This window comes from Leuciscus leuciscus (assembly GCF_965113295.1).
Source record: "Leuciscus leuciscus genome assembly, chromosome: 12".
NCBI classification, from domain to species: Eukaryota; Metazoa; Chordata; class Actinopteri; order Cypriniformes; family Leuciscidae; genus Leuciscus; species Leuciscus leuciscus.
The window spans coordinates 42,968,805-42,981,668 of record NC_138736.1 but is presented as its reverse complement, the minus strand read 5'-3'; the positions used below and the strand labels follow the sequence as shown (position 1 = coordinate 42,981,668).

Here is a 12,864-nt window from a genome sequence, read left to right as displayed (position 1 = left end):
ATTAAGACATTTATTTCACTATTTGAGAAATGTAAGCATATTTACGGCCTTAAAATTATAAAAAAAAAAAGGAATTCAAGACATAAGGACTGGGGGGAAGCCTGATATTGACGAAAATTCGTCGCAGACTCTCTACAATTAACGCAAATCCATTGCAGCGACGGAGAACTTTAATCCCTGGACACCTTCCTCTCACATTTGAATTGAGTCGCAGCAGAAAGTGAAAGTGACCAGACACAGATCCACCCAAATTCCATCAAAAAATGATGGTAACAATATTACACATGATATTTTTGAGTAGTTAAGACTCGATTTCTTTCATGGAATCCACCTGAATAAATCATGCAAAATCCCCTAAATTAGTCTATGACACAATGTATTTAATATTTTTAGTGAAATATGCTTTTTTATAAAAAAAAACTTTTTACTTGAGTTGACTCTTGAAAATTGTGTGAATTTGAGTGAATGGAAATGACCTGTTTATATTTGACTTTGAGTTATATTGTATAATTAAATATGCTGCTAGCACAAGAAACAAACGTGTTACTGCACTGTTATTATAGCAGTTATTGCTCAATGAACAAAGCAACATGCTTCTGTGCATAATGCTTGGCAAAACTGTCCTTAGGAAAAGTCTGAAGTGAAATGTTCACCTCTTCAGATACAGATTATATGTTAAAATCTCACTGTTTATTCATCACTTTTAGAGTGCCTATTTCTTGATTTTATGTGACCCATCTTAGCCAATACATAAATCAAAAACCCAATGTGTTCACAACTCAACATTTCATAATTCTCGCAGAATGCTCCACAGGTGAATATTCCAATTATTTATCATTTTAACAATTTCAGCATTTATTTATTTATTTCATAAATCTCAGGATAACAATATTGATAGGTAACCATTTTCTTGAGCTCTGTGAATGTCTTTGAGGTGAAAGCTTCAGATCAGAGCGGCTCACAGCGTTTGCTCTCTTGTTTATCACAGTCATTTTACACCAAACTATCGTCTGTTGTCATGTGTGGAGGACGAGAAATGACTTAAGTGTAAATAAATGAATAAATACGTAAATGCAGAATTAAATAAATATATGTAGAAATACATAAATAAATGAATGAATAAATAAATAAACAAATAAATAAATAAATATATGTAGAAATACATAAATAAATGAATAAATGAATGAATGAATAAATGAATAAATAAATACAGACACATATAAACGCTTGGTGCATGATCTATCATTTGCTAAAAATTCGCCATATATAACAAAACTAGTATCTACAGCAGCACAGCCGTAACGATACCGATCCTGTTTAGCCGTCAGCACTAGATCCAGTAATACTAACTCTTTCTCTCCTATTCTATTCTGTTCTATAATTTATTTTTATTTTTTTTAATTACATTTACTGCCTTAGACTAAACTGAGAAGGGTCACAGCACTTGCATATTGCTGTCCTACTGTTAGTTTAACTGTTTCTATTGCTCTCATTTGTACGTCGCTTTAGATAAGAGTGTCTGCTAAATGAATAAATGTAAATGTAACCTATCCTGCATTGAGAGAGGTTAGGACTGCCTACCTTATTAACATACGTACACTTAAATACATGTAGAAATGTAGAAATGCATAAATAAATTAAGAAAAATGTAGTATAACACAAATAGTAAAAAAAAAGAACAATTAAAAATGATACTTTTGACAAAATTATTTATTTATGTATTCATTCATTTATGTATTTCTGCATTTATTTCAGCATTTAATTAATTAATTATTCATTTTATTCATTCATTTATTTATTTCTGCATTTATGTATTTATTCATTCATTTATTTATTTATACTTAAGTCATTTCTCGTCCTCCACACAAAACTGTGTTTGTTTCCTTAAAAAAAAAAAAAAGGAAAATCTATCTCTTGGTTCTCTTACGAGAGGTCTCTCGTACTGCGTAAGATATCTTACGCTAGGGGAAAATCCTTTTTCCGCGAGATATTGAAGCCAAAAATTATCCTTAATTTTGCAAAACGCAAAACGCGTTGCAGCAGCAATGCAGACATAGGCGAGACAGCTCGCGCGCCTATTGGCTGCTCTGCGGCAACTGCAGCAGCCTATCGAGCGAGGCCTGGCGTGACGTCAGACCCAATCAGGGCACTTCGCGCCCGCTACGTCACGTCCCGCCGAAATGGGCGTGGTCTAGGCCTATAAATATCGCTCGCAGGCAGCTATTATCTGATTTTTCATCCTTCAAGCGAAGCACACGCATCGCTGGAGCTGGATTAGGAGCCGCGCCGTCGAGAGAGAGCACCTTCAGCGGGACGAGTCACTGAAGTCGCTGGCCGCGCCGCCTTCCTGCCTTCCTGCTGCGCTTTCCGGCGCTTATATCCTTCTCTTTTATTACACTGTATTTCTGTGTGTGTGTGTCGCCGCTGCGACACACATTTCTAAAAGAGCTAGCGTCTTTTTAAAGATGCCTTCCTGCGGCTCGTGCAGAGCCACACTCAGCGACGGGGACCGCCACGTGATCTGCGTTTCCTGCCTGGGTGAGGAACATGCAGCTCTCGCGCTCGCTGACGGCGGATGCCCTCACTGCGAGCTGATGGCAATGGCGACTCTGAGGACTCGCCTAGCCGTCTTCACCGAGACTGCTCCCCCGCCCGCCGCGGCGTCGCGCCGTGCCCAGCGGGCCCCGGAACCCTCCCTCAGCCGCCAAAGCTCGCCGGTTCGCCCGCTTGCTTCCCCGGCTTCTTCTATTTCGCTTCCTGACGGACAGCGGCCGCCGTCTGCCGCCGCTTCCGTTGATATCGCGGATGAGGAAGCCCTGCTGGGAGAGGATGATTCCTGCTCTATCCTGGCGTCAGGCAGTGAGGATTGGGCGGGCTCTGAGGACCCCGCGCCCCCTGCCCGCACTTCGTCAGGCAAGAGAGCTTCCATAGAGACGGAACTCATGCGAGTACTCGCACAGGCCGCGGCGAGCCTCGGCCTCGAGTGGTCTTCGCCTGAGCAGCCCGCTCACAACCGGCTGGATGGATTTTTCCTGCCTGGGGAGCGCGCTTCACCTGTGTCCAGGCCGGCGCCCTTTCTTCCTGAGTTACACGAAGAAGTCGCCAAGTCCTGGAGCGCCCCCTATTCTGCTAGAGTGCGTCCTGCTGTTTCTTTGGCATTCTCCGCTGTTGACGATGCCAAGAACAAAGGATACCTCTCGCTGCCGCCGGTTGAAGAGGCGATAGCGGCCCACTTATGCCCGCCCTCCGCTGGACGGCGCGCTAAGCCGGCCCTACCCTCTAAAGCTTGCCGCACGACGTCGAGCTTGCTCCACCGCGCTTTCTCCGCCGCCGGGCAAGCTGCGTCAGCGTTGCATACCATGGCAACGCTCCAGATCTTCCAGGCCGATCTCCTCCGTAAGCTGGATGAGGAAGGACCTGACGCGATCTGCGTGCCGGACTTAAGGAGTGCCACGGACCTCGCCCTTCGTGTTACTAAGTCCGCAGCGCAAGCCATTGGACGGACTATGGCTTCTCTCACCGTGTCTGAGAGACATCTATGGCTGACGCTCTCGGAAATGGCCGAGTCTGAGCGCACCGCGTTCCTCGACGCCCCGCTTTCCGCCGCAGGCCTCTTCGGATCCTCCGTCAAAGATTTCGCGGAGAGATTCGCAGAGGTACAGAAAGCGTCTCAGGCTATGAAGCACTTCCTCCCGAAGCGCTCCAGCTCTGCAGCAGGCCGTGCGAAACCGTCTGCTCAGAGCTCACAGCCACAGCCACCGTCCACTGCCTCCACTTCACAGCGCCGCCAGGCCAGAAGCGCGAGACCGCGCTCCCGCTCATCCGGTCGCCGCCCCGCAGGACGCGGCCCGCGACCTAAGGTTACGGTGAAGCCCGAGGCCCCGAAGTCGTCCTAGCACAGCTAGGAAAACGACGGTGTTCCAGTCCCGCTGCGGCCGGACTCACACCAAAGCTATTCGCTCGTCCAGTTCCAGAAAATGTGACTGTTCCAGTGTTTTCTGCAGCCAACAAGTCGGTTCTGTCACCCGCTTGCCTGCACACAAATGCCGTTTTCACGGCTACCCAGATAAATCCCCAAAAGAGCGTATTTTCTGGTGTCCCGGCCACGGCCGATGGTGTTTCGTGTGTAGTAAGAATGCCCACTGCCCAGTGCCCATCCCTACACATAAGCACAGCCTGTCACACAGGGCTCGCGCACATAAAACCGACTCAGGTCGGTTGCGCTTCAAACATGGTGAATGTGCCCACTACCCAGTGCCCACTAACACCACGTTACGCATGTCTCACGGTTTCTGTAAAAACGAAACCAACGTGCACTCGCTTCACGCAAGCGAACGATGTTTTCGGTGTGATAAATGTGCCCGCTGTCCCGCGCCCACATCCACACATAGACATGACAGTTCCCACGGGAACCGCCCAGCCCTCCCCCTCGCGGTTAACCACCGTAGAGGAGTCGAGCGCGGGCAATCTGCCCGCTGTCATCAGCGCGCCCCATGCCTCAAATGTCACGAGCGACACGCTTGTGTTACAGCACACAGAAGCTTCTCCATCGCTGAGCGAGCGGAGCGCGCTTCGTATTCGACCCCTAGCTATCCATGCAGACGCATGGGCAAAGCTGCCCGGGGTTTCGAAGTGGGTGCTGAACATTATAAAAAGAGGCTATTCGCTGCAGTTTCGCCGACGCCCTCGCCGCTATGTGGCGCGCGTCGAGACCACGGTAAAAACAGAAGTAGCACATCTACTTCGAGCCGAAGTGACGAAACTATTGAGAAAAGGGGCCATAGAACCCCTCTCTCAAGATCAGAGCGAAGGAGGGCTATACAGCAGATACTTCCTGGTACCGAAAAAAGACGGGGGTCTCAGACCCATACTAGATCTAAGGCAACTGAACAAAGTGCTTGTGAAGCGACAGTTCAGGATGCTCACGACCAGGCAAATCCTTGTGCAGATTCGCCAAGGAGATTGGTTTGTGTCAATAGATCTGAAAGACGCGTATTTTCAAATACAGATAGCGTCACGTCACAGGCGATTTTTGAGATTCGCCTTCGAGGGCCAGGCATATCAGTACACAGTCCTGCCGTTCGGCTTGTCCCTAGCACCCCGTACATTTACGAAGTGCATGGACGCGGCGCTCGCACCCCTCAGAATGAGAGGCATACGAGTGCTGAATTATTTGGACGATTGGCTGATTCTAGCGCAATCTCGCGCAGTGCTCATAGAACACACGACCATTTTACTCGATCACCTCGAGGATTTGGGTCTGAGTGTCAATTGGGCGAAGAGCTCCCTGTCACCCAGTCAGAAAATATCTTTCCTGGGCACAGAACTGGACTCACTATCCATGATAGCGCGACTATCACAACGGCGCGTGGTAGACATTCGACGCACAGCGAACTCTTTTCGCTGCGGCGCGTCTGTCCCGCTCAAAAGATTTCAGAAGATGCTAGGTCTCATGGCCTCAGCATCGTCAGTACTCCAGCTGGGTCTGCTCCGCATGCGCCCGCTGCAGTTTTGGCTGAAAGCGCGAGTCCCACGCAAAGCGTGGGCACCCGGTTTGCTTCGCCTCAGGGTCAATCAGAAATGCGTTACAGCGCTGAAACCCTGGAAAGCGAACGACTGGTACCAATCAGGTGTAAGCCTGGGGACTTCCTCGAGGGTGAAAGTGGTGTCCACGGACGCGTCCACCTCGGGATGGGGAGCGCTGCTCGAGGGCAGACCGTTCTTCGGCCAGTGGTCAGAACGGGAGAAGCTCCTGCACATAAACTGCCTCGAAATGCTGGCAGTAGACAACGCGCTGACGCGTTTTTGTCCCCAAATAAAAGGTCACCACGTCTTGGTCCGCTCGGACAACATGTCTGTGGTATCCTACATAAATCGCCAGGGCGGCATCAGATCCGAGAAACTGTACAGGCTGGCAGAACGCCTCCTGGTATGGGCTCAGTGCAACCTGCGCTCGCTCAGAGCAGCGCACGTGCCAGGGATCATGAATATAGGACCAGACAGACTGTCCAGGAACAACGTTCCGGCAGGCGAATGGTCCCTACACCCACAGACAGTCCAACTGCTGTGGAAGAAATTCGGCAGAGCGGAAGTGGACCTGTTTGCGTCTCAAGAAAACGCTCACTGTCAAGAATTTTTCTCCAAGAGCAGGAGCGCGCTGGCCCATGTGTGGCCCCGCCGCCCGCTCTATGCTTTTCCCCCCGTCTCTCTCCTGCCTCAGGTGATAGAACGGATCAGGGAAGAAGGATGCTCAGTACTGCTGGTAGCACCGCTCTGGAAAAACCAACCTTGGTTCCCAGCCGTGATGCAGTTAGCAAGTACTGCCCCGTGGCCAGTACCAGTGAGGAGAGATCTCCTCTCACAGGCCCGCGGCTCGATCTGGCATCCTCACCCGGATCTATGGTCCCTTCATGTCTGGGCCATCAACGGGTACATGTTGGACTCCCTAAAGGAGTATTAAACACGATCACGCAGGCTAGAGCTCCGTCTACAAGACGACTCTATTCTTCGAAATGGTCAGTGTTTTCGGGCTGGTGCACAGCCCGTGGTGTGTCACCCACAAATTGTGATGTGACGGAGGTGCTTTCCTTCCTACAAGAGCTGTTGGATGGGGGCAGGGCCCCCTCCACGCTCAAAGTTTATGTGGCGGCTATAGCAGCGTTCTCAGAAACAACGCTTGGTCAGTCAATAGGAAGGAACGATTTAGTCATCCGCTTCCTTAAAGGAGCTAGGAGACTGAATCCTCCCAGACCTCCCTCAGTCCCCGTATGGGACCTTTCTACGGTTCTGGAAGCCATGAAAGGTGCGCCATTTGAGCCTTTACAGTCAATCGATTTGAAACACCTGTCTTTCAAAACGGTGTTTTTGCTGGCTCTCGCTTCGGTGAAGCGCATAGGGGATCTGCACGCGCTCTCTGTGAGCGCGGCGTGCATGGAGTTTGGGCCCAATGACTCAAAAGTTATACTCAAACCTAAGCACGGTTATGTTCCAAAATCCCTCAACACACCGTTTAGGGCGCAGATTATCTCTCTGTCAGCCCTACCGGTCCCTGATGAGGAAAGAGACGCGAGCCTCCTTTGCCCAGTCAGGGCATTACGAGCTTATGTGTCTCGCTCGTCTGTTTTCAGACAGACGGAACAGCTCTTTGTTTCGTTTAGCGGACGTTCTAAGGGACTAGCCGCGTCGAAACAGAGCCTATCCAGATGGATAGTTGATGCTATAGCGCTGGCATACGCCTCCAAGGGCATGCAGTGCCCTTTGGGTGTCAGAGCGCATTCCACAAGAGGCATGGCCTCTTCGTGGGCTTGGTCGAGTGGGATTGCCTTGCAAGATATTTGTATGGCGGCAGGCTGGGCCTCCCCGTCTACATTTATAAGGTTCTATAACCTAGAGGTTCCCGCCCTGCAGGCCAGGCTGCTGTCGGTCTAGACTACCAGTATTATCTGACCTGATGCGTTCAGCTCAGAATGCTGCGTTTACTGAGCACAGCTCAATTTTCGACAGTTTAAAGCTGGGCAAACTGTGTAAGACCCACATTTTTTCCATCAGTTCAGGCCGTACCCCGCCCTGTCTGTATGATGAAATTTGCGTCCCTTCGACGCTACTCTATGTGGAAAGTGAGGCTGCACCCCTCCTTCTCCCGGACTCTCTGTGAGTTCACTGAGTGATTGTGCACTATATGTACCCCGGGCTTTTCGCCCTTGGGTCTTTGGTGTCAGATCTCAGCACGCACGGCGTTTTACACTGGGTCCCCTAGCGTAAGATATCTTACGCAGTACGAGAGACCTCTCGTAAGAGAACGTACTCGGTTACTAACGTAACCTCGGTTCTCTCTAGAAGAGGGACCGAGTACTGCGTATCTTGCCGTGCATGCACACGCTCTGGTTGCTTCGATGATGAAAAACCAGATAATAGCTGCCTGCGAGCGATATTTATAGGCCTAGACCACGCCCATTTCGGCGGGACGTGACGTAGCGGGCGCGAAGTGCCCTGATTGGGTCTGACGTCACGCCAGGCCTCGCTCGATAGGCTGCTGCAGTTGCCGCAGAGCAGCCAATAGGCGCGCGAGCTGTCTCGCCTATGTCTGCATTGCTGCTGCAACGCGTTTTGCATTATAACAAAATTAAGGATAATTTTTGGCTTCAATATCTCGCGGAAAAAGGATTTTCCCCTAGCGTAAGATATCTTACGCAGTACTCGGTCCCTCTTCTAGAGAGAACCGAGGTTACGTTAGTAACCGAGTACGTTTTATTAATTAAATGTTCTTAATATTTTCTGTACGACACTGAACCACAATTTCCGTAATAAAATATACACAATATTTTTAATTATCACCTTAATTTTTTTAATGAAAATTACAAGATCTGTGATTCATTATTTACAGTGCAGTGAATCAAACCCCGTCACTGAAGAGTTTGTGTTTTCCTCTAATCCGATAAAACCTGACTCTCAGCACATTCTGTACATCATCATCATCATCATCATCATCTTCATCTTCATCTTCATCTTCATCATCATTACCATCGTCTGTATAGTTGCCAAACATCCTGGACCTGCCCCTGTGTATAAAAGCTTCATGTGTTTCTAACAGGATTACAGAAGAGCAGAAGAGCTGAAGAGCAGAAGAGCAGAAGAGCAGAAGGAGTTCGCCATGGCCCCGGTAAATATCTTGTAATGAACTCAAACGTACGGAGAGAGTGAAAGACAGCATCAGCTAATAGATCTTTTCTGGCTGATGTTTCTGATATAAAAGACTGTTTGCTCATTGATCAAGGGTTGTCGGAAAGCAGTTTTACTACGGTAACAGAACTTGGAAGAGTTTAAAAACTACACAAGTTGTTCTCTAAGGAAACAGAAAGCTAAATACTTATAAACCTCTGAAACGACCATATGTCATGTTTTTGGCTGCTGTTTTTCAGAAGCTGTTTTTAGGCTAACTTAACACTTTCTTTTGTTGAATTGTATGATAAGAAACTGGAGCAAGGAGACCTCATTGAAATCCCCAGAGGTGGATATCAGCACTGGGCTGTGTATGTCGGCGATGGATATGTGATTCACCTGACCTCAGTCTGTGAGTGTTTTTACACACTTTACACACTGCTACTGACCGTATGCCGGGAACGATCTTAAGAGCTTCTGCAATAATATGAGCCACTGGAAAACCTCTGGTGTGTGTCTGTAGCTTTAACATCATCACTAGTGTAATACTTAGTTCATAATCAGAATATAGACACTTAAATATATTCAGGCCTAGCATTAATTTAGTTATTTAAACACAAGACAACATAAAGACTCGTTCCTCAGTGTTCCTCCTCAGCAAAGATCTGTTCGACCATCAGTTTCTCATCAACACACTGTCAGTTAAATATGCACTTTAGTTAATCACTGAACAGAATGTGAGTTTTCACAAGTGTGCTGAAATCATTTCATTTTAATTTAGTATATTTATATAGGAACTGTTGTTTCATTGTTTCGTCATTTGCATGGAGTACAGTATTGCCAGCTGGCGGTATAAAAGCTTCATGATTACAGTGAAGACCAGAAGACCAGAAGAGCTGAAGGAGTTGGCAAATGGAACGGGAAATATATTGTAATTAACTCAACTTAACTTTTAGATAAACAGTATGATATTATAGTTTGACAGATTTAAATTTTGACATATGTATCTTTTTTAAATACTACGCCTGATATTGTCTTCTTTATAAGAATCCGGAGATTGGAGACTGGAGACCGGAGAAATCTTCAGATGCGGATATCAACATTGGGCTTTGTACGTCGGCGATGTAGTTCACCTGGTCAAGGAAAGTGAGTTTTTATTTTTTATTGCTATTGACCGTATTCCGGATCGATCTTAAGAACTTCCGGTTCATTGATGACGTTTACAGCGTGTCAGCGTGTCAGAATGTAGTCATGCAGAGTAAATATCTTGTAAGTAACTCAACTTTTAGATGAACATTATGATATTATATTTTGACAAACGTCTGCTATTGTCTCCTATATGATTAGAATCCGGAAAAAGGAGACCTTATTGAAATCTTCAGGCCGTTAGGATATCAACACTGGAGTCTATGTGACGGCGATGGATTCGTAATTCACCTGGTAAAGAACTGTGAGTGTTTTTCATTTTTACACGCTTTTCATGCTATTGACCATACGGTCTAGTTAGGGTTAGAACGATCTAATGAACTTCTGCATATGAGCCACTGGAAAACCTGCAGTGAAACTTCACGTGTTGGTGTGTGTCGGTAACAGCATCACTAGTGTAATACTTAGTTTATAATCAGAATATAGACATTTAAATATATTCAGGCCTAGCATTAATTTAGTTATTTAAACATAAGACAACATAAAGACACAGTGTTCCTCCTCAGCAAAAGAAATGCCACGTGTTAGTGTGTCGACAGGCAACATGGCTACCGTTAGTGCAGGACATTCAGATTTTGAGGAAAGTAAATATATATTGAACCTACTTTTCTTCTGGAAAAATAATAATAATACTGCTAACATTAATTGTGAACATTGTCAAAAGGTGCTGAAGAAGAAAATTAATTAATATGTTGTTCATGTTGTTATTTAGCACGTTTAGAAATATGACTCCTGAGTCACGTCTCCTGTTTAGGGTATAAGAAAAGAGATTAACATTAATTTGGACCATCTTTGTATTTTGAGTTTTTAATTCAATATATCACAATTAAATCCTAATCTAGTCATGACAAACTATATATCGTTGGAAAGGTCTAAGACTCCTAAATAGATATTTTAGCACTGTTTTTTTGTCACAGATTATGTAGGAACAGTAATAGATGAATTTATGACAAGAGTGCACCTCAAAAAATAGGACAGGAGTTCTGGTGTCTGTCACAAAAAGTGGACGCACACACTTTTAATCATTGAATCTTTGGATTTCATGCTAAGAGTAATAATAAATAATAATAAAATATATAATCTAGTATTTGTCAATAAAAAATGATAAAACAATATTATCCTCTAAAAAGTATAATGTATATATCACCCTCTAAAATATAATATTATCTTTTTTATCGCCTTTTTTATTACATCACATATTTTAGTAGTTATCATAAATTAGGTATCATTTGAAAGCTTACAAACTCAGAATTCATCCTGTGAAGGCCGTTTTGAAATTGGACGTTGCGTTACCATATAAACGGTAGTCTAAATTATTTTATCTGGCTCCACCCCTTTTGGGCGTAATCATGTTTCATAATTTATGATCAAAACCTTTTCTAATCTTGACAAAATATTGTCAGAAAGGTCTGATATATAGGGTGCACTTATAAACAGGTGGGCTCCAACTGGGCTACATGCACAAGACCCATCTTGGTCCCAGCTTTAGTTTGTATTGTGGGCACTACAAGGTTACTACATGGGCCGAAATACGTGTGGGTAAGTGGGTTTACCCACAAATAAGTGGGTTTGTCTATGGGTTCCATGTTACAACTTACTCATTTAGGTATTATGCAGGATTTCACAGGGCTTTAGGTGGGGCCCAACTAGGGGTCATATGCATGTGGTCCAACTAGGGATCATCTGGGTTCCATCTAAATGAGTTAGCCTGACTACGTCAGACTTCGTACTTCCGCTCAATTTCATTTCGCTTCCGTACTCAGTCTGAGATAGCGACCTTTCTCCCCGTTTTCCTCCGGCCTGAAAACAGCCGGCCAATCAACAAACAGAGGGCGGGCTGAGAGCCGTGACGTAGACGCTGATTGTACCGTGGATGCGTAGATTTACTTCACATAATCTGCAAAAGTCGTTCACAGCCATGTTCACTCCGGTATTTCGCTCGATGGTTTTGTTTTTGCATCATACATGTGTTCACAGTGGAAGTTCGATGCGGCTGAGCCGGCGCATAACACACGTCATAACCAAACGTTATGTGATTGGCTTACGGGTAACCAATGATTTTAAACTTCAGACAAGCGCCCCCCGCGAGAAAGAAAACGCTTTTCAATTATGCCATGCCAGACTCTGTCTACGAAGCAAAGCGAAGTAGAAGAGTCTGGTATTACCAGGCTATAAATGAGTAGCAACACCACACAAACAAGTTTTAAAGCATTAGAGCACACAGTGAGATTGACGTCTTTTCAAATTGATTGAAATTACCCATCATATTATGCTATATTCTGAAATATTTAAAGAAGCAGATTTATGTCATATTAAAGAGTATCTCTTTAACGTTATATACCTAATTGTTAAAATACATACTTTTAACCTGTATTTGACCCAGTCTTTACTGAAAGCTTTGAACAGGAAATAAATTGGGGACAGTTAGAAGAAGCAGCAACTATACATGTATCAGTACAGCTTACACTGCAGACGGTCATGTGTGCATTCTGGACACTGTCCTCCATCTCTTGTCCCAGTTGATCTGTGCAGTCTTCTTAAGAGCCTCTGCAAAACAAATTAGTTTTTTTAGAGATTAGGATTTTAGAGAAATCATGTTACTTACACATGTCACAATACCTTATGAAAGAATAACAACTTTTACTCAGGATAAAAAACAAAAACAGCATTAAACTTCAATAGGAATGGTCATGGTATTGGACTGTCACTGGAAGGGCATTTGGGAAATCAACAGAGAATTACTGTTTATTTATTCAGACTATTCCGATTTAATTTTGTATTAATAAAACCAGTTTATAAAGTATGAATATGCAATGTGTTTGAAAGCATCAGTTCATTCATTGATACAAGTTAACCATTAAAAAAATGATAAACAAAAATAATAATACATTATTTGTCATTTTAATATTAGGTAGTTTCTCACAATCAGATTCTCAGTCCATGATAGAATGGGCCGACAAAATGATGCATAAAGTATTTTAATTATTTTTTATTGCTAAT

At 45.0% G+C, this 12,864-nt stretch overlaps 2 protein-coding genes across 6 annotated transcripts in view; one reads left to right on the top strand and one right to left on the bottom strand.

Annotated features, from left to right (window-relative positions):
- LOC309511386 (uncharacterized protein) overlaps window positions 1-12,864 on the bottom strand; it is a 256,220-nt gene that overhangs the window by 198,742 nt on the left and 44,614 nt on the right. The window lies entirely within an intron of this gene.
- The window catches only part of LOC309511410 (phospholipase A and acyltransferase 3-like), a 111,708-nt gene continuing 107,411 nt past the window's right edge, over window positions 8,568-12,864 (top strand). Inside the window, exons 1-2 of one of the 2 annotated variants that reach the window (XM_082186650.1) lie at window positions 8,604-8,659; window positions 8,971-9,070. In XM_082186650.1, coding sequence (XP_082042776.1) covers window positions 8,651-8,659; window positions 8,971-9,070 — 109 coding nt within the window. In that variant the 5' untranslated portion in view covers window positions 8,604-8,650. Of the gene's footprint in view, window positions 8,660-8,970; window positions 9,071-12,864 lie in introns of both variants that reach the window. The other variant, XM_082186649.1, reaches the window with a different exon arrangement.